Raw genomic sequence first — 27,143 nt, 5'->3', positions numbered from 1 at the left:
TGTTACCATGGTAATAGAAATCGCTAATAGCACAAAAAAAATTGTGTTGAACATACATTTAAGAAAGGATAATAAAATTACTTAAAAATATTCCAAAAAATATAAATTCAGAACTTAAAAACTGAGTTAAACTTTTGGTCAGATGTCCGCAAAAAGTCTAAACAGTTTTAAAATCTACAGACCCTAGGGTTCTATTTGGTACTGGTGGCGATTCTTGCATATGCTTGCATCTATATTAAATATTTTCATTTTGACCACTATTTTAAATAAAATATTTTTTTAACCCCTGCAAATTTGAGAAATTGTTATAAGTAGGAAAACGAAGCTTAGGAAATTTACTAAATCAATCAACTTAACTTACGGGGTAAATAAGAGTCCTTTGTTAAAAAAAACACGCTTATAATATAACCATTTTTTCTTATTTTTAAATATTTTTTTCACCAAAATTAGTCATGTCATTTTTGTCGTTGGGCGCATCCACAGTGCAAGGGTATAAACACTTTCATACGGGCAAAATGTGCCTCATCGAAATAATCGTTTTTATATTTGGACGAAATCCGTTTCAGACTATTTGGAATCGATTTATCAATGTCCGTCTGTCTGGCTGACTGGAGAGCACGATAACTCTCGAACCGATGATCCGATTTGGTCGTAAACTTAGTTTAAGTTCGAAGATGGGCCAGTTAACCCCCCACAAACGTTCACAAATGTCCGTAAAAATTGTACCCACGATAACTCTTAAAGGTATTAACTGATTTGTTCCATTCTTTGCACATCGTAATATTTCTACTAAAAATAGATCAGGTTCGAATATGGACTATATCGGTCCATCCTTAGGGTACCTCCCACACAAAATTTCAGTTCAGTTCAGGCCCCAAAAGGGCCACGAAATATTGAAAATCCCCTTAATACATAATTTTTGGGCAAAAGAATTTTGGTTGTATTCGATCTGTCCATAGATTAAAGTTTCATTTCACACAGTCTGAGGGCATGCTTTATTTTACTTGTTGCTTATTTGATTTATTATATTTTCTCTTTAGAATCATCATTTCTGTATTTTTACTCCCTCTTTTCAGATAACTATAGAAGATTTTGAAAATTTCGATTATATTCTTGGCATGGATGAGAGTAATTTGAGTGAACTGCAAGTAATGGCTGATATGGCGGGTAAAAAGTGTCGAGCTAAGGTTGGATTGCTGGGCACATATTTGGATAATTATGAAATGGAAATAATTAAAGATCCCTATTTCGTAAGTATTTCAGTTGTGGGTATTCTAAAATAAAAAATAATAAGAAATGAATCTGATTGCAGAGCAAGGGAATGTCCGCTTTCTGTAGCACATTCGATCAAATCTATGAGAGCTGCTTGAAACTAATCGAGAAACATCGTTATGATAATGTTGAGCATGGTGTTGAAGCAGAGCAGCATGAAGATGAAAACCTAGAAAAGAGTCTCGAAAGTGTTTAGGTATTTACCTAAAGTATAATTAGTTAAATTCTTAAAGGAAACAGTTTTTAAAACATGATCTCCTAAATTAAACTAACATTGGAAAAATATTGTTATTTTTTACATATTATTTCTATTTATTAACATGTTTATAATAAATTATTCATAAAAATTATATATTATAAAATATAAAAACTAAATTCTTTTTATAATCGATTTTTGTTCATTCTTCTTTTTTTTCTTTTTGTCGCTAAACTACTACACCTTTGAGGACATCATCAATAAAATGATCCCATTTCTTTTGTAACAAAGCATAGGCCCGTTGTCTTTCACCCGGTTCAAAGGTGGAATATTTCACCGAGTTCCATACCAGTTGCTTGAGGGTCTTTAGGCCAGCATTATTTGGTGCCAAACTCATAATGGCATAATAGAAATCATAGCTCAAACCTTTGGCACCCCAAAACCCGGGATCATCATTACATATTACCATTGGTACATTTTGTGCCAAAAATAGGGCACCCGGATGATTTCGCAAATCCCATACCAAATTTAATACCTGATTTGATATGGGACTTACTTCGACGGCAATATCACGAGCTTTTGCAGCATTCCAAAGCACTGGATGTTTCATTAAAGCATATCCATGACCAATACGGGTGGTATTCAGCAGTATGGCATCCAACAGATTATAATCTGTTGAGGCACCAAACCAATCTATAGGGAGAGGGGATAAGTGTATATTCATTTGGTTGTTTTCGGTAACATATTTTCTCTTTACTTACTTGTTTCACCGGCATGGAAAAAGAACTTTGCCGTTTTCGGTAGATCATGTAAAACACTGACAAAATTGTGCAATGGCTTTCCGGTGTCTTCTTGACCAACCAAATCAAATCCAATCAGCTCTTTGGGATACATGGAACTGGAAAACAAACAAAATAAATTAGATGTAAAAGACCGAAAAGGTAAAAAGTGTTCAATCCACAATAAGTAAGCAAGGCCTATTATCGGATGGGGACGATCATGTGATACCCTACACCAAGACCCGGGGGAATTGAATGAACTTTTTCTTATTAATCATTCCAGAAATAACGTTTAACGTAAAAGGCGAATGAATGGCAAACCTGCTGCTGACAATAACATCCGCCCATCCAAGCGAAAGAGGACAATGGAAGCGACTGTGTCCACACTTATCAGCCAGCGATACCAAAAGTAGTACGGACTCATCCGGTAGCAGTCCTTGGGAGGATGACAATGTAGTATGAACAATGAAAAGGAAGCATAAACTAACAGGCATTGCAAGACGCTTTGTTATAAACGCAGTCTCCCCACAAAGCAGCAACGGTGAGCCATCAGCTTTACACTGAGGGCATTGAAATCCCAACCCCTTGACACTCAGGAATCCGTAATGTTTTCTAGAAGGAAGCTGCTTTGGTACTTGTTGGTTGGTTCGATTGGATGCAACCACAGATCTACTGGTGTTAGTTAAGTAGGTTTGCAGTGTGTCGTGCTGGCTTATGCCGCATGCTGGGCAAATGTTTTGCACCATCCCGAGCGTAGTTGAGCCAAAACTACTGGTTTGCCGTGGCAGCTGACGCTCCTCAGTTGCGATAGATGGTGCTTGATATGGTTGTTGATCTAGGGGTTCTCTTTTGTAAAGCTGGACCTCTCTTTCTAGATCATGAAGATCCCTTCTGACATGCCGGGTGGTAATTAGGATGCCTCTTACGGTAACACCCGAGCAAGTACTGCAACGAAAGAATTCCATTGTGTTGCTGTACTAGAAGAATCTGTGCCCCTCATGTAGATGGTCCACTGAAGACATGATGAGGTACCCTGTTGTAGTTCTCAGGGCGCCATTCTGACACGTTTGGACATTTTTCCATTTTCCCACTGTGCGTTGCTTAGTCCAGCTGCAAACCTGCTGCTGACAATAACATCCGCCCATCCAAGCGAAAGAGGACAATGGAAGCGACTGTGTCCACACTTATCAGCCAGCGATACCAAAAGTAATACTGACTCATCCGGTAGCAGTCCTTGGGCGGATGACAATGTAGTATGAACAAGCAAAAGGAAGCATAACCTAACAGGTATTGCAAGACGCTTTGTTATAAACGCTGTCTCCCCACAAAGCAGCAACGGTGTGTCATCATCTTTAAATCCCAATCCCATGACACTCAGGAATCCGCAAGTTTATCTACAAGGAAGCTGCTTTGGTACTTGTTGGTTGGTTCGATTGGATGTAACCACAGATCTACTGGTGTTAGTAGAGTAGGATTGGCAGGGCATTTGGAAAGGTGCAGTGTGTCGTGCTGGCTTGTGCCTCTTGTAAAGCTGGACCTTTCTTTCTAGATCATGAAAATCCCTTCTGACATGCCTGGGTGGGGGGTCCTATCCACCATATGGTGATTAGGATGGCTCTCACGGTAACACCCGAGCAAGTACAGCAACGAAAGAATTTGATTGTGTTACTGTGCCGGAAGAATCTTTGTCTCCTCATGTAGATGGTCCACTGAAGACATGATGAGGTACCCTGTTGTAGTTTTCAGGGCGGCAATTTGACAAGTTTGAATATTTTTCCATCGCGTTGAACTTATATTCGGGGACCAAAATGGTGCCGCATAGCTTACCATAGGCCGATCTATCGCGTTATATATGGTCAACTAGGTTTCTTTATTTGCACCCAAGTTCTGTCGGCTAGGGAAGTGAGGCAGATAGCTTGGCATTTGCGGACGACACGAAAAAGCTGTCGAATGTGACCCTTAGAATTTTGGGGTAGTTTGTGGTCGTAATTCTGCTACCATCGACTATGACATTCAACTCTGTTCTCACCTATGCCGTCCATGTGGTGAACAGAGTGGGCGTAGATTTAGTGGAGAATATTTTCATATTCCTCGCGTGGAAAATGTAGTAAGTTTAGTCAAATAGGAGTTTAGCTTTTCACAATTGACATCAAAGAAGGTACCTGGGCACCAACATAGTACAATCGTCCGCATACGTTACGATCTCAATGCCGTCTGTAAGGGTGGAATACGAGAGAGGTAGAGGCAAAACAGTTACGGAAGTATCACCCCACCTTGGGGAACTCCCTGTTTCACTCTACGGGGCTTAGATATCTTGTTCCTGAATTCCCCGTACGACTGTCTGGGGTCCACACTTTATATGATTAGCCAAAGTTTCAAACTTAGCCGGAGGGCCTCAAACAGGATGAAGTGATTGACAGTATCAAAGGCTTTTGATAAGTCAAGGGCCACCATCACTATTCTGTCACACGGCTTGCTCTGGTTGAATCCTCGACAAATATGTGTGGAGATGGCTTGTATTGCTGTTGTCGTGATGTGCTGCTTACGGAATCCATGATGATGATCGGCAAATGGATCTTTGCTACGGGCAACATAAGCGAAATTGACTGTACGACTCACCTTTGCAGACATCCTTGGCTGGCGTCAGTGGCAAGACCACCATACTCATTTTCCATACTTCGGAAACGTTGTGGATGGCTAGCGATATTTTGAGAACTTTGGTGAGATACTCGACTCCCGTCTCATCCAGCTGTTTCGGCACTACCATGGAGATTCCATCAGGGCCCATCGATGATTTAACGTTCGTGGTGACATTCGCAACACCATCCATTGTAAATTGTGGTGGTTCCTTTTTGGCAGGAAGAGATCTAATGCGACGTGGTACTCTTTTCTTCGCCCTGTCACTCCTTTGGTGCTCAACAAACAGTCTATTGAAATTATGTGCGTACCTCTTCGGATCAGTCAGCGTAACGTCGCCAAATGTGATTGAGATCCTATCATCCTTCTGTCTTGGGTTCGAGAGTGACTTAATCGTTGTCCACAGTTCACTTATTCCGATACAATGTTACAACTCTTCATATAATTTAACCACTTATTCCGCTTATACTCATTGACTAACCTAGCTTCCAGTGTCAGCTTCCTGACTCTGGGGTAACTTGATTTGGCACGACGAAGCTCATCACTTCATTTGCTAATCCGGACGCCTCTGCTGCGAAGTTTTGTCTCACATTGGGTATTCGACCAGCAGGTATATGTCGAGCGTGTGCAGCGGTGATGATGCCTCGGAACGTCCTTTCTGCTATCCGAACATCGGATCTCTGAAGCGGTGATTAGTGAACTCTCTGAAAGTCGGTCAATTAGCTTTCCCATGATTGACGAAAGTGCGGCGTTAAGAGGTGATGAAATCGTGCGACCTGCTGATGGAGACAATTATGGGGAGATGGTCTGATCCAAGAGAAAAGACGGATTGCCAGGTGACGTCAGACCAGGTGACACGATGGTTATGTCTGGCGAACTGTGACACTCTCCGCTAATTTTGGTGGAGACGTTCTCATTAAGCTTGCAAAATTTAGAGCTATTAATCTGCTCATCCAGCACTATACCCCACTGGCCGTTTCCGAGGACCGAATTCTACAAATCATGATGAGTCTCCCAATACCAGGCGGTTATGACCTTCCCAAAGCGGGCTAATGATGGGAGTATAACCTGGAGTACAGCGGAATGTATACGTTAATCAACTATACCTCGACTGTTCCATACCTGACTACTACCCCCCATAGCTTCCATGTACTGGTCATTAGAGTCAGGCTTAAGCGTGATAGGTCGGTACTAAACAGACGGGTGCAATAGAAATGGAAGTACTCCATTTCCACTTCTGGGGCGATCCTTCCTCAGTACGTTGTAACCATCACAACACTGTAAGCTGAGTTGTTGCTGAACTTTGTTTCATGCACCTCCGCTAGCATGATATTCTTCCGACGCATGAAGTCCATTATTGCCTAGATCTTACCTTGGAGTCCATTGTAATTAAATTGGAAGAATTATGCATTTTCAGGGATTGGAAGAACAAGGGCTGGCGTCAAGTGCTGCGTGTGCGGTTGCTATTGGGGGACTGCGGGGGAGTCTCGTGATCAGATGACGAGTCACTGGGGGCAGGGTTCGCGCACATGCAGCAACATAGTATCTGTCGTTATCCTAAGTTTGAGTTTGCGGATGTGACAAACCGAACACATCCACATCCTGGGTTTTCCTCCGTCCCGCCACGGACCAAAATAATACGAAACAGATATTCCGGGACATACTCCTCCCAAAAAATACAAACATGTTTACACTGAGGAGGCAGTCGCTGGCCGAAAAACGGGTGTTCAGTGGTTCTATGTCAATCCGGTATCGAAGAACCCGCAGCCGTGGGATTGGTTGGTTCAGTAGTCCGAGTTGAAGATTTTGAAGAACTATATGTTGCTTTGAATGGATACCCAAAAGCTCTCAAATGCTTAAAGTCCCACTGGAAAAGATAAATAAGCAACCAGTGCTGCGAGCGTGCAGGACTTGCACAACTCTTGCCGCTAGAAGGACAACTTCTGACTGAAACAAAACACTCGATTTCACTCTTAGAATAAACCCTTACTCTATTTCGAACATTTTGACTCCCACTCTTAATTTTGAACAAAGAGAACTCGCGAACCTCTCACATAAAACAAAAGAGTGGAGAGTAAATTTTTGACATACTTACTGATATTTCTTAAAAGTGTCATAACGTTTACGCATTTCATCCGGTTCAGCATTACGATGGGGTGAAACAATAATTTTAATACCCAAGAAATCTGGATGTTGCTGTTTGAATTGTCGAATAGTAGCAATTAGCTCGGTAATACAACGTTCCGCTGGGAAGGTGCGACCACTAATATCGTATAACTGTAAAAACAAAACATATATGTGAATTATGAAAAGGGTATTTCACACATAAGCAACACCTCACCTCATAGAAATTCATGCGAACTTCGGCATACATAATATTATCATTGTACATCTCCTCCATCATTTGCCAGTGGTATGTCCTGAAAGCAGGTATGTACAACAATACATCCGATATGGTGCTAAACATGTTCTGGAACTTTTTCCAAACCCGATTGATGGAAGTATATTCTACTGGAAATGTTTGCAGAAATTTGTTAGTTTTCTAAATTGATAATCCAAATAAAAATATCCAATAAACTCACATTCCGGTGTGGGGGTATATAAATTAATCAACTTCTCCAATGCTCGATCATATTCTGCGGCCGATGCAGAACGACTTCTTTCCTCATTGACCGAAACATATTGCGTAACACATTTATGTTTTTCAGGCATTCGTCGAAAACTCAAAACGCTAACACCATCCTTTGTTACACATCTCAACAGACCCGGCATACGGAATAGATTTTGTACAACCCATTTCGATGATACTGTGGCCGAGGTGTGCGTATGCAGCACTGCCCCCTTGGGCATTTGTTGTAAAAAATGAAAAACTTTACTTCGTTCGATCATTGGTTTCGCTTTAAAAAAATGCATGCCTGCAGGGTTGTGATCGGTATCACGAAATCCCTTCGCCAGCTCATCGTATTTATATTTGAGAAATATTTCGTCTACTTTTGATTCACGACCATTTAAATGTAAACGACCACCGGTACTGAGGAGATCTTCGGCCTGAATGACGGCCTCACGAGCATCTTGATAAGCTGCAAAAGAGGGGGAAATTAAGTAATTTTTAAAATTAGATTGTACATTTTATATTATATGGCTGTAGATAATCTTTAGGGAGGGGATGAAACGATTTTTGAAAAAATACGATAAAGATAATCGACCACGTGCTTATTGATGTCCTTCCTTTAATACCAGGGCACTTCAACAAGGAATAGGCTTAGTTGCCAAGTCCTTACAGTGGTAAGGAGATTATGCCGAGGTTGATCTCAGTCCCTTCGCAAATCAATATATTATGAATATACGAACTCTAAAGTAAACAAATATCAGTCGGCTTTCAACTATGGGCAGATCGACAAAAAATTATATCTTTAGAGAATTGCAGAATTTTGTGGCCATAAACTTGCCGACAAAAATGGATTTGGATAAGTGTTGCTGAGAAGGTACCTAAGCCATGGACCGACATAGTCCATTTCGGAAGTGGATCATATTTTTGGAGTCATTCCTTTTGACAAATATCGCGATTACCCGTCATTTCAGTTGGTTACCGTATAATGTAGAGTTTTTGGAGTATTATGTCAGGAATCATGAACTTGCCCTCAAAAAACATAATATCGCTGTGAACAGAACCACAAGGAGTAGTTTCGGCACTTTTGCGAGGGAAGTACCCTAAGAAGTAGGCCGATATGGTGAATTTTCGAACTAAGGTTGGACAAGATCCAAAGTCGCCAACAGCTCAAGCCCTTTTGTGACAAAGAAAAGAACTGTAATTATGAGCGGAGATGACATTCGGAAACTAGAAGACATACATTATAGTTTATAGTTTAGTTTGAAGAGGATATGTCTTTTCGCTTGGGTCAGATCAATCCCCATAATTGTCTCCATCAACATTAGACCACCCAATTCCATCACCTCTGAACGCCGCACTTTCATCAATCATGGGAAAGTTCATTGGCCTAGTTTCAGAGAGTTCCCTAATCACTGCATAAGAGATCCGACCAACCCTTCTGGTGTTCTGGTGTTAGCAGAGAGGACGTTCGAGGACGAGACATCATCACTGCTGCTCGCTGTAAACCTGCTGGTCAAATAACTGAAGTGAGACCAAATTTCTCAGCTGAGGCGTGATGAAAGTTGTCGAACCAACCCAGGGGAGCTGAAGTTAACAGGTTGGTCGGTGATCATAAGCGGAACATGTGGCTAAATCATGTGAAGATTTGCAACATTGCAGCCGGAATAAGTGAATTGTGGGCAACAGTTAAGTCACTCTCGAACGCTGGAAAGGAGGAAGATAAGACCTCAGTGAAGTTTGGTGACGTAACAGTGACGCTGATACGAAGAGGTGCGCAAGTTATTTCAATCGACAGTTCGTCGAGCGACAAAGCGAAGAAAGGGTACTACGTCGCATTAGACCACTTCCTGCCAAGGATTAAATACCACAATTTACAGTGGATGATGTTGCGAATGTCATCAGGAACGCTAAGTCATCGAAAGCATTGGGCCCTGGTTAAAGCTCGTTCTCGTTCAGAGTTCTTAACCTGTCGCTAGCCACCCACGTCGTTCCCGAAGTCTGGAAAATGGGCAAGCTGGGCCCGCTACTGAAGCAAGGAAGCCAAGAAAGGTGAATCGTAGAAACAGATTTAACAAATTGTTGCCTGTAGTAAAGAGTCTTGAGGCTTTACTCGTTCTCAGAAATAGCTATCCAATTCCATGGGTTCCGTAAGTAGCATAACACGACAACAGCTTTGCACACCATCTCCACACATATTATAGGTGGCGCTAAATTTATCAAAAGCTGTCAAATATTCCACGTTGTTTGGGGACATTTAGCAGACTACCCTCCGGTCAAGTTTGAAAAGTTGGATAACAAGAAGTCCAAGCCCCGTAGGGTTAACAGGGAGTTACCCAAAGTGATATCGTGAATATCTTCTGAACTGATTAACCTCTGCTTCTCTTGTATTTCACCCCCATCCAGGGGTGCAGATAAAGAAACCTTATTGACCAACTGCAACACGGTGCCTCCTCATGTCTTCAGTGGACCATCTACATGAGGAGATAAAGATTCTTGCAGTACACCGCGAAAGACATGCCCCAACCCAGGCATGTCAGGAGGGATCTAAATGATTTAGAGAGAGTGTTCCAACGTTTCATGAGATAAAACCTAGATCCACAAGCCTATAAAACAGGTTTAAATATCATTTACACTGATACAGTCGCAGATGCCATAAACAACTATCGTGTGAATGCTGTCCTCGGAGAACATCCCCAACAATTGCAGCTGAGGAGTGTCAGGAGGGAGTCTATATAGACGAGTCAGGAGGGAGTCTTTATACACGAGCTGAAGGGAATCTTTATAGAGATCTGCCTACCTGCAGCTCAGGCCCGCTCGACGCCCTGCATCTTTTCAACTGCCCTGCCAATATTACTCAACTAACTCCAGCAGGTTTGTGATTACAACCCACCGAAGCAGTCACATTCTTAGGCTGGAGATAGAGCCAGATTAAGCAGAAAGACGAACTTACAAATAGCATATCGTATGTTGTTACAACAAAAATATCTCCACCTCCAGTCATGACACTGCAACCCAATACATTGAAAAGGGCGCACCGTGCCACCGTGGTACAATGGTATGCACACCCGCCTTGCACACATAAGGTCGTGGGTTCGATTCCCAGGCCAGGCAACATCAAAACACTTTTCAACGGTGTCAAAATACCCTTTAGTAATGTTGGCGACATTTCCTGAGTATTTCAGCCATGTAAAATTTCTCTACAAAAGTGGTGTCTTAGACACGCCTTTCGGACTCGGCGATAAGCTGTAGGTCCCATATCATTGAGCTAATATGCATCGGGGTGCACTCATTGATATGAGAGAAGCCTCCCTTGTCCCTCGTGGGATGTTTGTGGAGCAATTATTAAAGAAGCACAAGTAAAAAAGTGGTAAGTTCGGCCGAGTCGAACTTTTTATACCCTCCATAATGAAATACTCTAATCGGTCGGTCGGTACCGTTATATGGGGACTACAATAAAATGTGGACCTATGTCCATAATTTTTGTTGAAGAAGTTTCTTTTCACGTGGAACCCTAAATGACAAATTATCGCTAATTGGGTCTGAAAATGTAGCTAAAATTTTCATAATTCTTGAAATCGGGAGGTACCGTTATATGGGGGATATACCAAAACGTGGATATATGTATGTATCTTGGCAATTTTTAGTAGAGAAGCTTTTTGGTCATTGTGAATCTCAAATTTCAAATTTCAGCTAAATCGGTCAAAACATGGAGTTAATAGCCTCAAAATACCTTAAATCGGGAGGTGCCTTTATATATATTTTTTTTGATATATTTGGTGCAGAAGTTTTTTGATCTCTTGAAGCTTCAAGTGCCAAATTGGAGCCAATTTTGTAGCAAAATGTAGCTAAAATCCTCAAAATACCTTAAATCGGGAGGTACCTTTATATGGGGGCTATACCAAAACGTGGACCTATGTATATAGCCCATCTTCGTACTTGATCTGCCTATGGAAAAAAGACACTCGGGTCAAAATTTTAGCATTCTATATCAATTATTGCGGACGCTACATCGTCTTAGAATTTTATCCTGATCAGGAATATTTATACTTTATATGGTCGCAAATGATTAGTTCAATGTAAGTAAAAAAGTATCAGTCGGCTTTGCCGACAGAGATATACCCTCAGCTTATGTGAATTGAAACTTTCATCTACGGAGAGATCAACACAATTCTAGAACTAAATTTGGACAAAATATTAGGAGATCCAAAGTTTGGACCAATTTGATTGCCCCGCCCCGTTCAAAAGATATCGTGCATACCATTTAAGAGACATTTATTAAATATTGGAGGGATGTATCGGAAGTTGTTGCCCATCTTCGAACTGAAACTAAGTTTGGACAAAATATGACGAAGGCCAAATTTTGGACCAACTCGGTTGATCAGTTTCAGAGTTATAGTGCTCTCCAGCGACTACATATGGTGCCTAGGGATTTTTACACCTTTTGGGCTATTTTCTCAAGATGTATGGACTTGCCCCTGAAAAAGCGTTTATAGTCACAATTGAGGCAACAATGAAAGTTCCTACAACAGAAATCAAAGTGGTTCAAGAACAGGTCTTAAGTGAACATATCAGAAATTTTGTGTGGGAGATACCGGAAGGAGCGGACTGATATAGTCCATATTCAAACCGAATATTCATCTGGTAGATATATTAGGATGTGTAAAGTATGGACCCAATCAATCACTCCCTTCAAGAGTTATCGTGCGCACAATTTTTCCGAGCATTTTTGAACTTTTGTGGGGGAGGTACCTGAAGAAGTAGACCGATATGGCTTATATTCGAACTTAAACTAAGTTTGGACAAAATATTACGTAGGCCAAATATTGGACCGAATCGGCAAATCCGTTCGAGAGTTACCTTGCGCTCCAACCACTACACACGGTGTCATAGGGGTTTTTTACACCTTTCAGGCTATTTTCTCAGGAAGTATGGAGTTGCCCCAGACGAAACTTGTACCGTCGTATGGGGGGCTGTGAATACAAGTTGTTGTAACAAAAATCAAAGCGATTCGAGAGCAGATCCTAAACTGAACTTTTCCGAAATTTTGTGTGGGAGGTACCCGAAGGAGTGGATCGATTGAGTCCATATTGGAACCTTATTTAAATCTGGTACAAATTTCACGATAAGCAAAGCATCGACCACATCGGTTACTCCCTTCAAGAGTTATCGTCCGCACACATTTTCCGAACATTTCCTAACTTTTGTGGGGGAGGTACCGGAAGGAGTGGTACGATATAACACATCTTCGAACTTAAACTATGTTTGGACAAAATATTACGAATGCCAAATAAACCGTCTGAAGAATAATAAGGCAGCAGGAGCTGATGGCCTACCAACCGAGCTGTTTAAAACCGGAGGCGACACGCTGATAAGGTGTATGCATCAGCTAGTTAGCTCCATCTGGCAGGAAGAACGCGTACCCGACGATTGAAACCTGAGCATCCTGTGTCCCGTCCATAAGAAAGGAGATAAGACTTTACGCTCCAACTATAGGGGCATAAGTCTTCTCCCTATCGCCTACAAGATAGTGTCAGGGATATTGTGCGAACGACTAAAGCCCATGGTCAACGAAATAATTGGACCTTACCAATGCGGCTTTAGACCTGGCAAGTCCAACATTGACCAGATATTTACCCAGCGGCAAATCCTGGATAAGACCCAAGAGATGCAGATCGACACCTACCACTTTTTGTCGATTATAAAGCAGCCTTCGACAGTCCCCTCCGATCAAAGGTATTCCATGCAATGTCTGAATTTGGTATCCTCGCAAAGCTCATTCGGCTTTGTAAAATGACTCTAACTGACACAAGATCTTCAGTTAAAATAGGAAAGAACCTCCCCGAAGAGTTTTGTACCAAGAGACGTTTCAGGCAAGGAGACAGCCTTTCGTGTGATCTTTTCAACATCCTGCTAGAAAAGGTTATACGAGAGGCAAACGTCAAAAGAAGTGGCACATTCTACACCAATAGCCACATGTTACAAACGACATCAGTTGTGAAAAAAAGAAGAATTGTATTGGCCAAAAGATGCTACTTTGGCTTAAGTAAGCAGTTTAAAAACAAAGCCACAACTCGTCAAACAAAAATAAAGCTTTACAAAACACTGATACTACCCGTGCTGATGTATGGTTGCGCAAGCAGATAAGGCAGTGCTTGGCGTGTTTGAGAGAAAAATTCTTCGAAAGATCTACGGACCAATTTGCGTTGACGGTGAATATCGACGTCGTATAAACCATGAGCTGTATCTGCTATACAACGACATCAATATAGTTAAACGTATCGAGATGCAGCGATTGCGTTGGCTAGGCCATATAATAAGAATGAGCGATGATGAACCCCCTAAAAAGGCGTATAAATTCGAGCCACATGGGCAGGCCAAGGAATAGGTTAATCCGTTCGAGAGTTAACGTGCGTTCCAGCCAGACAGACGGACATGGAAAAATCAACTCCAAATTGTTTGAAATGGATTTCGTCCAAACATACTTGGGGTCTATAACCATTATTTCGATGTGGTACATTTTGCCCGTATGAAAGTGTATATACCTTCGTTAGCATAAATGCTGAGGGTATAAAAAACAGAAAAACAAACTTGATATACCCTCCATACTATGGTGGATGGTATAAAAAAAATGGGTTCGAATATGAACTATATTGGTCCACGCCTTCGAGTACCTCCTACACAAAAATTTTGTCACCAATACAAATTAAGGACATGTCTTGGATCTTTTTGAACGGTACAAATGATTTCGGGGTCAAGTCCCTACATGTTGAGATAATGACCCAAAAGCTCTAAAAACCTGCTTACTCCATCTGTAACGACTGATAAGCACAATTACTTACGAATTAAGTATAAAATTCGGTCGAAACTTTACATACATCGTATACATATTTTTTTTTTTTTTAACTTATATCAAGTTCCAAGAAAGTCTATATCGGTCAAAACCTTCGAGTTCCTACCTTACAAAAGTTCAAAATTGTTGGTTAAATGAAATTTTAGGACTGCATGAGAATCTTTTTGGAATTTTTACCGAATGTACTCCTTGAGGTTCTCTTCAAATGGTGCGTATAACTGGCGTATAATTTACAACAATAAGAATACGTCCCAATGTACTTAATATTTGAAAATCGTATAAATATTAAGCAATTTTCTATAGGAAAGCAGAAGAAGATATTTGGTCTGTTCCAGAACTGCAAGAATCTACTAATTTTTTCGATAACATAAAGGAAAAAATTTTATCCTAGTAAAAATAGTAGCTTCTTGCAGGTTCTGGAACAGAGCAAATATCTGCAAAATGTAAGCAGCCAACATTCCCATTTTTGTCATCAAAGGTTTTTAAAAAATGTTCAATTCTTGCTCTGTTCCAGAACCTGTAAGAAGCTACTATTTTTTACTACGATAACAATTTTCCTTTATGTCAATTCCTCTTCGTATACGTCAAATAAATAATTATTAAGAAAGTTAACCCTACAAAAGGCTATAAAATAAACATGGCCTAATGGAAATAAATGTCAAATGAAAAAAATATAAAGAATATATTTTTCATTTCAAATTTTCATAGAACAAGAATCCAGCCCCCATGGCCAAAAAGCTCTAAAAAATCCTAAGATGTTGTCACCATCTTTATAATTATCCTTGTCAATGTTGACATATAGTGGGACTATTAGAAAGTAAATAAAAGCAATTCAAAAATTTCAACCTATTTGGATGATTTTGAAAAATAAAAATCCCCAAAAGAGTTTTTAATCAACTGTAAGATTGTGATTATTTCTATACTTACGCAAATAATATTGTTTTTGTTTAAGAACAGATGCCGCCGTCACAGCTGCTTTTGCTCCGGTACATAGTGTTATCGACGTTAGTAGCAATATTTTAAATGTAATCATTTCACAATTGTGGTTTCAATCTGAACATACAAAAAACCAAATAAAAGACGATTACAATTTTCACATTACACGACGTTTAAAACATTCCGGGTGTTATAAATTATGAAACACTAAACATTTAAACCATTTCTCGTGGATATTTATTTCACTGTGAATGTCGTTTTAAAGTGTTTGCAGACGATGGATGACCCAACACAGCGATAAAAGCCACAATCATGAAAAACAACTGAGCTGTATTGTTTTACATTCTATAAGAGATTTTTTCAGAAATGGTTACAGATTAATATTATATGAATCAATAGATAAATTAGCCAATAGTTAATTACAGTCAAACTTCTCTATAACGAATAATTCTCTGTAACGGATTGTTTTAAAAATTACAATACGTATTATTATTCTTATACCCTCAACCATAAGATTGTCATTCCGTTCGAAATATTGATCGGAGACCCTCTCAGCCGAAGCGGTACCACCACAATTTACGATGAGCGATTTTGCAGATGTCATCCGAAATGCGAAATCACCCAAAACTTTGGGCCCACAGGTAATGTCTATGCTTAGACAATTGCAGGATCGCGAAGTTGAGTAGCCAGTCTGGAAAGTTGGCAGGATGATCCCGCAACTGAAGCCAGGCAAGGATACCAGTAGAGGCGAATCGTACAGTCCGATTCCCCTCTTGTTGTCACTAGGGAAGATTCTAGGGGATTACTCCTCCGCATGATGTGAAACTGTTTCTCAGTTGTAAAAAATCGCCACAACAAAAATCGTACCACGCTATACCCACACATATCAGTCGAACCAGAACAGTCTGTGCAACAGAACAGTCATGGTATCCCTTGACCTATCAAAGGCTTCGATACCGTCAACCAAACATTCGGCTTCCCTCTTGCCGTGTTTGGAACGTTAGATAATCAACTATATTAGTGTAGGGCAGTCGTTTGTGGAATTCAGCAATAATATGTCGTAGACCCGCGGACCACAAGCTGTTTAACTTCTGCCTTTCTGAAATCCTACACTCTCCATAATACATAGATATCGCAATGTATGCCTATGATTATACAATCTTGGCGTTGGGTGACATTGTCGAGGAACTAGTTCAGTTCTTCAACCTACGGAATATTAAAATACTGCATCAATGTTCAACACCTGTAGTGCGATTCTCTAACTCATTTTTTGAGTTACCGACAAAAATTGGTAACATTAAAACACAAAATTATGAATAAAAAATTCAAATAAAAGTTGACAGCACTATTGCTATCGGTAGAACTTTACGACTACTTTTTATTGGTCGCTAACATACCGAATAATATCGTTAGTTACCGAAATTATAAGCATTTTAATTTTAAGGATTTTTATCGGTAACTCAAAAAAATGAGTTTGAGAATCGCACTACTGGTCGGCTGAAAAAAGTTCCCACCGAACATAGTTGTCCTAATTCCGACCACTAATTACCCTACTACTAACTACCCTATGTAATGATCAATAGCATGTTTATGAAGTCCGCACAAGTCACAGCTATTTACGACAAGATCAGAGGTAGGAACGAGGACTTCAAGTCGCTGGCCAGTATGTGATAGGTTATCACATACGGCGCCAGAATAGTATGAAAATGCTAGCGCTACGCATTGGAAGAATATTCAAACCTGGCAGAATGGCGCCCAAAGATGCAAACGAGAATCTCTAGGTAAACGATCCCATCAGGCTGGCTTGGATAGCATTTACACTGATACAGTTATGCAGGAAGTACAAAGATACTGGGTGAATGTCGCACCCGGGGACCACCTCCCAATCCATCGCAGCAGAAGACCACAAGCGCCAGATACGGATGAGATACCCCAATTTCGGCGGAAGAGATATTTTGGTGACGTAGGGGATGGAAGATACCAAGGAACTCCTGACCGGTTTTAACATGACAAAGACCAAGATTTATCTTGTTCCCTCTTTCATCTCAAGTGGACACTGACCTCCCCGTGGTGTCACCTGGGAAACTGCCTTTAACACCCGTTAAAGGCAGTGAGCTAACATGTGCCGTGCGTTCACCCATAAGAACGTTCAAAACTTGGGTTTGGGAGTTGGGTTAGTAACGCTCCCCTAGAAAAAACAGCCTACTATGAAAAAACCAAAGAAAAGAAAAACAAACCCCTCTAAAGTTGACGAACCCCGCAAACGTTTTAAGGACCATGATCTGCGAATCTGCACCTGGAATGTTCGCACTCTTTATAGAGAAGGTACAGTCTTCGCATTGGCAGACGTACTTGAAAAGTACAAGGCCGATATTATTGCCACACAGGAAATACGATGGATTGGGAAAGGCGTCACAACAACACCTAAAGGTGACGCACTGTATTATAGCTGCCATGACGTAAAGCATGAGTTTGGTTGCGGATTCGTAGGTAGTCGGAGGCTAAAACATCTGGTATCAAGCTTCACCCCAGTGAATGAAAGACTTGCTGCAATTCGAATAAAAGCTAAATTCTTCAACATCAGCTTTATTTGCGTTCATGCTCCCACTTAAGAAAAGGACGAACAGACCAAAGATATATTTTACGAGCCCTTAGAAGAAACATATGACCGTTGCCCTGCCCATGACATGAAAGTCATTCTAGGCGATTTTAATGTCAAAATTGGAAAGGAGAATATCTTTGGCCCAACAGTCGGGAAATTCAGTCTCCACAGTGAAACATCTGACAATGGTATGAGGCTGCAAAAAACATGGTAGTTAGCAGTACCAGATTTAATCATCTCGATATTCATAAGGGCACCTGGCTGTCTCCAGATCAGAAAACAAGAAATCAAATTGATCATGTTGTGATAGATGGAAGACATTCATCGAGCGTGTTGGATGTACGATCGTTCCGAGGCGCAAACATTGATTCGGACCACTACCTTGTTGCAGCAAAGGTACGCACCCGCTTAAACGTAGCAAACAAAGTACGAACAAACACAACACGAAAGTTAGACATCGGTAAGCTGCAATCACAACAGATAGCCACAGCATATTCCACTCAACTAGCCAAATTGCTTAATCAAAGCACTCCTCATCCCGATAACATTTCAGCGCAATGGCAAAGCATTGCCCACTCCATGCAAACAGCCGCAAAATCCATACTTGGATACCAGAGACCTCCACCAAGGAATCCATGGTATGATCAGGAGTGTCGTTCTGCCACCGAAGAGAAAAATGCGGCATATAGGGCTACTTTACAATCCGTAGCAACGCGTAGCGCACGAGAGAGATACAGGGAAAAAAGGAGAGAGGAGAAACGTCTTTTCCGCAGGAAAAAGAGAGAGATGGAAAAGCGGGAGTGTGAAAAAATCGAGATGTACAGGAGCCAGAATGAAGTCCGAAAATTCTACCAAAGAGTCAAGCATCAAATTGATGGCTTTGGTACAGGCACATCCTCCTGTAGAGACCAGCAAGGTAATTTGGTAACTGATACAGATAGTGTACTCAGGATATGGAAAGAACATTTTTCCATCCAATAGTATCCAATAGCAGCGAAGACGACGAAGATACCACAGTCCCAATCCCAGAAGATTATATTGAATGTATACCGCCCAGCCAAGATGAGGTAAAGACAGCAATAAATCGGCTGAAGAATAATAAGGCAGCAGGGGCCGATGGCTTACCAGCCGAGCTGTTCAAAACCAGAGGCGACATGCTGATAAGGTGTATTCATCAGCTAGTTAGCACCATCTGGCAGGAAGAACGAGTACCCGACGATTGGAACCTGAGTATCCTGTGCCCCGTCCACAAGAAGGGAGATAAGACTGTATGCTCTAACTATAGGGGCATAAGGGCCTACAAGATCGTGTCAGGGATATTGTGCGAACGACAAAAGCCTATGGTCAACGAGATAATTGGACCATACCAATGCGGCTTTAGACCTGGCAAGTCCACCATTGACCAGATATTTACCCAGCGGCAAATTCTGGAGAAGACCCAAGAGATGCAGATCGACACCTACCACCTTTTTGTCGATTATAAAGCAGCCTTCGACAGCCCGCTGCGTTCAAAGGTATTCCAAGCCATGTCTGAATTTGGTATCCCCGCAAAGCTCATCCGGCTTTGTAAAATGACTTTAACTGACACGAGGTCCTCAGTTAAAATAGGAAAGAACCTCTCCGAAGAGTTTGGTACCAAAAGAGGTTTCAGACAAGGAGACAGCCTTTCGTGTGATCTCTTCAACATCCTGCTGGAAAAGGTTATACCAGAGGCAAACGTCAAAAGTGGCACAATCTACACCAATAGTCACATGTTACTTGCTTATGCTGATGATATAGACATCATGGGCCGATCAGTAAAAGAAGTAACTGATACCTTTATGAAGGTCGAAGGAGAATCTGCTAAAGTGGGTCTGGCGGTAAACGGTGAGAAGACCAAATTGATGGTGTCGACGTGCAATGCGTCCATTGAGCTCGGACCGACTGTGGAAATTGGTTCCTATAATATTGAGGTAGTAAAAGACGTAGACGAAGTCTCGGCACCTCCGTACACACAACAAACGACATCAGTTGTGAAATAAAAAGAAGTATTGTATTGGCCAACAGATGCTACTTTGGTTTAAGTAAGCAGTTTAAAAACAAAGCCACATCTCGTCAAACAAAAATAACGCTCTACAAAACACTGATACTACCCGTGCTAATGTATGGCTCCGAAGCCTGGGTAAAATTCTTCGAAAGATCTACGGACCAATCTGCGTTGACGCATGAACCACGAGCTGTATCTGCTATACAACGACATCAATATTGTTAAACGTATCGAGATGCAGCGATTGCGTTGGCTAGGCCATATCATAAGAATGAGCGATGATGAACCCGCTAAAAAGGCGTATAAATACGGACCGCTTGGCGGTGCACGCAGAATTGGCAGGCCAATGAATAGATGGCGCAAACAAGTGGATGATGAGATGAAAAGGCGCGGTATTCCAGAGTGCGAAGCAACAAATAGAGAGAATTGGAGATCTTTTCTTAGTTCGGTCCACCGACGTAGCCAGGGGGGGGGGGGGCCCGGGCCCCCCCCGAAATGATTTTAGTTCCCATAGGATATTAGCTTATGTTACACATTTTTTAATTTTTGAGTAAAATTTCAAACTGTTTTAAATTGTTCAATAAATATGTAAAGTAGTTAGAAGCATTACAGTAAACACGTGCAATGGTATAACTGTTTATATCAACAAAACAGATATATCATATACATAACAGATATAATATGATATAAATGTGGGAATAAGTGTAACAGTTATGATATTGTTTGGGTTGTGTATACTCACAATAACATAACTGTTAGAAACAGTTCTGTGTTGTATATGAACGAGTTAGAACTTTATTTGTTTTTTCGTTCTCAAGTATCTGTTGTACAACAGATATTTTTCAAATACTACAGATACCAACAGATACTATTGGTGTAACAGGCTTGTGTGAATAACTTCTAAGGAAAATACCATAAAAAATAACATTTTTAAACATTTTTATTATTTAGGGAATAAATAAATATTAAAGACATGAACTGTTATAACTGAACGCATCAATTCGAATGTTTTTCTGGGTTCAGTGAGTGGAATGTACGAGGGCTACTAGAAAAGTTTCCGACCTAATAATGAAAACTCGAATATTTATCAAAAATAGTTTTATTATATTCCAAATATTTATTGCAAATAGTTTTGTTATATTGATGCGTTTTTGTGGTTATTTCAAAACTAGGTTTAAAATACCTTTAAACCAATTTATTTCCCGCAGGGAAGTGTTAGCTTGTTACATTTTTATATTGTATACAAGTAAATGACTAAAAATTGACTTTGGAAGTGAATGATATAGCATTCACGTCATCCTACGTCACCATGAAAATGAATGCTATAGCATTCACGTCCGCGAACGTGTTAAATTGGTGTGGTACTGATTAAAAAGAGAGGGAGATAGAGAGAGAGTAACATATTTGCTTTCCTATGGTTAGTTTAAACAAATACTTACATATTATATGTGCCTACAACATCCCGGAAGGGAGAAGGCATACTTCTTCCATATCAATGAGTGCACAGCGATTCATATTGGCACAATGATATGGAACCTACTTTTATCGTCGAGTCCGAACGGAGTATCTTACGACACAACTTGTAAATAAGTTTTCATGGAAGGGAAAAGGGATACTTCTTCCATATCAAGTCCGATCCCGAACGGAGTATCTTACGACACAACTTTTAAATAAGTTTTCATGGCTGAAATACTCATGCCACCACCGCCGAAAATGTTGTTGTTCTGGTCGGGTATTGACAGTGTAGAAGCAGGCTGATAAGGAACATATACACTTTATATGATCTTAAATTATTATTTCGAGGAGTTACAAACAGAATGACAAACATAATATACCCTCCATAACAAATTAAACGATTTTGTTATTCCTAATGGTTTTCATAATGCAGAATTTGTTATTGGTCCATGGAATGATTCTGAAGAAATTTGAAATTCACATTTTTGATTTGGTTTGTAGTACTCGGTCCAGTAGCACCATGTCTAACCAGATTTTGTATCCTGACTTTCGGGTAAAATAAGTTATAGGTGCTTTATATGTGCATATCATTATTATGTGACTTTTAGGAACGCGATATCTTATAGAGAATTTTACGGTAGTTGTCTTTTCTTTAGTCACTTTTTGGTAAGGCTCACAGTTTTTGAGATATATAAAAAATCCAAAAATATGACCTATGACCATGAATAAGTTTATTTGCACGCATGGGATCAACAGAGATTTTTAGGACCTCATTTGTAATGACAAATCCTACATTTCCACCAAAATTCAGATCTGTGGGAATTTTTCTATTTCTATTCCTTTTTTGTTTGGGCTACATACAATAAATACTTATTGTATCACACCAATATCCATTTATATCAGTTTGTACAAACCAGATATAAACAAATATGTTCCTTTTTTTCTGTCTATACCAACTCATATCATACCTGTTTGAAAAAGTATCAGTATCAACTTGTAACTGAAACTACATTCTACATATCCATACTCACTCAATGTTGAAAAATGTCGGAACTGATATATTCAGTTGTATCCATGCAGGTGTTTACATTACAGAGAATTATTTAACTACATTGGTATACTTATTGTCCAACATATTCGAATATATAAAAATAATGAACAAGTTAGGCTTTTTGAGCAATTTTATGCATAGTTCTTGTTAAGTTTTAAGGTGTTGTTTAAGCGTTTAATCGGAATTTTAGGCTGACTGTGTTACTGAGTTCAGAACAATACGTTTATTTGTATTTATTGAACGTTTGTAACATATTAGGTCCAATACTTTGGCTTATAAACAACATCCAGAAAAAACATTTTTACGATATTTTGTTTTTGAATTTTTTTATAAGATCAATTCAACAATAAAATTTAAAACTGTTGCTTAATCTTTGTGGTTTTAAGGGTTTGTATATTTTCTCTAACACGTTTTTATAATGAACTATTTGAAATTCATAACAATTACAAATTCTTTATTATGTTTGAAATTTGCAATAAAAAAACTATGTATATCAACCATTTTTATGATATAATTTCTGTTCCAACGCAGTGTCGTAAATGTCTATTGGACAAAAGGATTTTTCTGTCAATTTTTTATGTTTTGTTCGACCTTTCGAATGTTAAGAAAATCAAGATTATTTAGCTTGAGGTCAATGTTTATATTTTACTATCTGAACCCGGTGCGCTTCGCTACCCCGAATAAGGTAAAATATATTTTGACAAATTTATTTGTAGTCCAATTTTCGGCACTCATTGCAACTTTCATTAAAATCGGGTATTAAAGAGTGAAATCGGACGAAAATATATATGGAAGCTATATCCAAATCTGAACCGATTTCAATATAATTTAAAAAATTTATTTATAGACCCAATTCCGTCACACATTCCAAATTTCATTGAAATTGGACATACATAGCGTGTTTAATGCATAAAATACATGAAATCGGCCGAAAATATATATAGGGGCTATATCCAAATCTGAACCGATTTCAATTCTAGACCATTTTAGACCGATTTATTTCTAGACCAAATTCCTGCACACATCCAAAATTTGGAGACATTATCTGTTACCATTCTATAGATACTTGCATAAAAAATATAATTTTTTTTTGTGGTACCTCCGATTCTGATACTATATCTCCGGATCAACGCGGAATTTCAGAAATTTTTATAGCCTATGTTACCTTCAGGCCATGTAGTGATATACTCTGAAAATTTCAGGAGGATCGGTTCAGCGGTTTTTAGTCCATAAACTTTAAACAAACGTACAAAGATTTTTCTACCTTATATATTTTGATTTATTACATATTATTTCCAATATTTCAAAATTACAATGAATTTCATCTTCAGAGATTTTTCTGTCGATTACTCTTTGAATAAAACCAGAAGAATACGTCATAGAAATCCACAGCAATTGTATTTTGGGAAGTACTTTCAATGGATGCACATTTCTAGAAATGTTAATTTTTCGTGCTTCGGTAAAGGACCTTGTGACGACAAACGAAATCTAAAAACTGATCGGAAACAGGTTCTTCTTCGTCAAAATCTCAACAAGTACCACTCGACTTTGCGGACAGGAATATACCCTGAGCCTTTGTTAATTGAAACTTTCATCTATAGACGGATCGAATAGCGGCTACACAGCCAAAATCCTTAAACCCAAAAACTATGCATTAGAAGATTTTCAGAAATTTGTATCCATTTTCGGACGTATGAACTTGCAAACAAAATATGTATTTGTATCATTGATCACAAGTGTTGCGGAGGAGGTATGGAGAAATGGACCGGACCGACATAGTTCATATTTGGAGTAGATCTTATTTTGGGAGTCATTCCTTTTAAAAGATATTGCGCCCACCAGTCATTTCAGTTCGCCACAGTATAATTTTCATCTTTTGACTCTTATGTCAGGAAATATGGACTTGTCCACGAAAAACTTAATACCGCTCTAAACTGCACTTAAACAACTATTTTGAAGGTGTGTGAGGGAGTTACCCCAGTATGGCCCATTTTCGAGCAAAAACTAAGTTTGGAAAAAATATTACTAAATCCAAAGTTTGGACCAAATCTGTTGCTCCGTTCAAGAAAACTCGCGCATACCACTTTAGCTTAAATTCTTGAAATCTGGGGGAAAATACCAGTAGAAGTAGACCGAAAAGCAACATCTTCGAATTTTGTATATATAAGGCTCGCTGAAATATTGCGATAAACATAGTTTGGACCAACGCAGTATCCGGTTGGAAAGTTGTCATGTGCACTAGCCACTACACATGATTGCCTTAGGTGTTCTTTACAGCTTTCGGGCCATTTTCTCTGGAAGTATAGACTTGCCTCTAAAAAACTTGTACGGTAGTAATAGGAGCCCCGAGAACACTTGTTGCAAAAAAGCAAAGCGTTTCCAGAGAGTTTTATTTATTAATTTATTTATATCATATTTTTACTTATAACTAATTATTAGCATAAAGGAAGTGAAGCCTTGACCAATGAGGTCTTAAGCTTACACAGCTTATCCAGAGAGGTCTTAAACTGCACTTCGCTGAAAAATTTTTAAATGCTCTGCGGAAGTTTGCCGAAAGAGTAGATAGATCAAAATATCACGAAGGTCAAATTTTGGACCGAATCGGTTGATCTGTTTGAGAATTATCGTGCTCCCCAGGCGGCTACCCAGACGAACGGTCATAGCTTAGTCGACTCCAAGTTTTCTGAATCAGATTTCTTCCAAACACACTTTGGCCCTAAAACCATTATTTCGATGAGGCACATTTTGCTAAAGGCTGAGAGTATAAAAAATGTAGATTGGGAAAAATTGTGTTTATGGATTTTTGCTAAAAGAATGTATACATGTATAGACCTTGGATTGGGCGACATAATTTCATTTTAAACAAAGTTAAGACTGGATTCCAGATATTCCCTTATTCCTGATAAATTTATGAGAAGATCCAGAATTTCTATAAGTGAAGTCCGACGATTGGACGCCAAAATTAGTCTATGACAGATGTACGATTTGGCGACAGATTTTGTCATTTACATAACCGCGATTAGGTGCTAGAATTTCTTGATGGATAGACTAACTATTGCTCAGCATAGGTTCTCGGCCTTCAGAAATTCTTTGCGATATGTAGACATCGGATTTTTCCATATTTTTGAAAATTATGATGTTAAGATATTTGAAAATTAAATGTTATGATATTTCTAAGGTTTTCCATTGTATTCGCTTTCTTTTGGTCTTACCGCAGTGATATCACTGAATTTCATAACATTAACTGTAGTTGTGAATTATTTACGCCCAAAAATATATTGGATTATTAATATATTCATTGTTTTGACATATTCATTAACTGTGACATATTGTCAAAAAAGTTCTAAAAACAAGATAAAATTGGCCAAGAAGTCTTGAGCCATATGAACTAAAAAGTAGTATTGAAACTTATTTCATCAGTAAAATAAGTCTAATTTAAGGTTTACATCTTTGCTAAATAAGACATTTTCGCTAACATGAACTTTCAAAATTTTGGTCAGGTGGGCCCCCCCCGAAATGAAATCCTGGCTACGTCCCTGGTTCGGTCTATGGAACAAATGTTCTGTAATGGACCAGCTAAGTAAGTAAGTACCTTTTATAAATTTGCATTGGGTATATCTTTAAAGAAAGTATTATTAATTTTTCATGTTTTCTGAAGTAACAAAAATGTGTGTCTTCAGGAGCAGATCAAATATATGGCTGATGTGGTTTTAATATGTTTACTTTTAAAAATTGGGGGTTTGACCGGTAAATTAAAAATCTGAATGATTGTGCAGCATTGCTCTACGGCCATTCAAAAATATGCATGTGTATAGAATTCGGCAGTCAACTGATGCCGATGAAGAGTCTACAAAGGTCTCACATGTAATTTTACATCTGATTCATGGTCGATGGATTCCCTTAGTAATCTTTGTATGAATGTAAAACCCAGTTGTAAGCTGATAAACAATAGAATGCTTTTAGTTGCACAAACAATTTGAAAGAAAATCCAACAAATTTTTCTCACAAAGAGCAATAAATGAGGCAAAATTAACACCGCGACTAATAGATTTAAAGTTCAACACTTAGCATGAATTTGTTAAATGATTCAATCAATATATCTAAACAGCTTAGTCTGCTGGTAAACATTGGATCGCTCGGTAAACATGGAGATCTTTAGAGAACCGATTTTATTCACAATTGTTTTCAGTGATCTTCACTTGATGTTTATAACTTTAAAGGTGACTGGTTTGATTTTGTTATAAGAATTTTTTATATATTTTTTTATTAATTATTTTGGCTTTTCATTCGTATCACAATCCAGTTTAATTTTTATTCAATTTTCTGACACTTTACTTTTCGTTGTGGGGGCGTTGTTGTTAATTAACACTCTTCTAAATAATTATTGCGATTTTTTAAAGTAGAAAGTTTTTTGTTCGCTTGTGTCTACGTTTTTTGCCAGCAAAATTTTTGGAAACCGCCAAAAAATGTCTTCGTTTCAACGAAACCGTACTCAAGCTCAGACCGCACCGCACTCTAGTGATTGACTGACACTAAAATTTCCAAAAAATTTGAAGTACTCATTTTTGAATATCACACACACGACAACAACAACAGCAGCAACAAGGAACAAACGCGGATTTTTTTCTTACTTTTGGATAATAATTATTAACCGAAAAAATACAAATTTGGCACATCGAAACAACAACAACAGAAGTAACTAACTGCAAAGTAACATTTCCCCCTGGT

At 39.1% G+C, this 27,143-nt stretch overlaps 2 protein-coding genes across 3 annotated transcripts in view; one reads left to right on the top strand and one right to left on the bottom strand.

Moving 5' to 3' along the window:
- Argp (Arginine phosphatase) overlaps positions 1–1,663 on the top strand; it is a 10,447-nt gene extending 8,784 nt beyond the window's left edge. Inside the window, exons 3-4 of the mRNA XM_073959776.1 lie at positions 1,077–1,250; positions 1,313–1,663. Coding sequence (XP_073815877.1) covers positions 1,077–1,250; positions 1,313–1,468 — 330 coding nt within the window. The 3' untranslated portion in view covers positions 1,469–1,663. The remainder of the gene's footprint in view (positions 1–1,076; positions 1,251–1,312) is intronic.
- On the bottom strand, positions 1,577–27,143 carry Adgf-C (Adenosine deaminase-related growth factor C). Of its 2 annotated transcripts, none has more exons than XM_073959770.1 (7): positions 27,047–27,143; positions 15,273–15,398; positions 7,467–7,964; positions 7,226–7,395; positions 6,980–7,161; positions 2,230–2,366; positions 1,577–2,161 (listed from the first exon to the last, which is right to left on the bottom strand). In XM_073959770.1, the coding sequence occupies exons 2-7, from the start codon at positions 15,376–15,378 to the stop codon at positions 1,698–1,700; spliced, it is 1,557 nt and encodes a 518-aa protein (XP_073815871.1). In that variant the 5' UTR covers positions 15,379–15,398; positions 27,047–27,143; the 3' UTR covers positions 1,577–1,697. The 2 variants fall into 2 exon arrangements, with proteins under 2 accessions (XP_073815871.1, XP_073815872.1); XM_073959771.1 differs by having other exon boundaries at positions 26,751–27,116.

The sequence above is a fragment of the Musca autumnalis genome, unplaced genomic scaffold (genome assembly GCF_047663935.1).
Source record: "Musca autumnalis isolate F117 unplaced genomic scaffold, ASM4766393v1 scaffold_1, whole genome shotgun sequence".
In the NCBI taxonomy this organism is placed as follows: domain Eukaryota; kingdom Metazoa; phylum Arthropoda; class Insecta; order Diptera; family Muscidae; genus Musca; species Musca autumnalis.
Note: the sequence above shows the minus strand (reverse complement) of the source record. Positions and strands in the feature narration are given on the sequence as shown.

Excerpts from the sequence above, each read along its gene's own strand:
- Adgf-C (XM_073959770.1), bottom strand. The coding sequence starts at position 15,378 with ATGATTACATTTAAAATATTGCTACTAACGTCGATAACACTATGTACC. Across the intron at positions 7,162-7,225 it reads TTCGCATGAATTTCTATGAG|TTATACGATATTAGTGGTCG; the intron begins GTGAGGTGTTGC and ends TTGTTTTTACAG. Across the intron at positions 2,367-6,979 it reads GACACTTTTAAGAAATATCA|TTCCATGTATCCCAAAGAGC; the intron begins GTAAGTATGTCA and ends TTTGTTTTCCAG.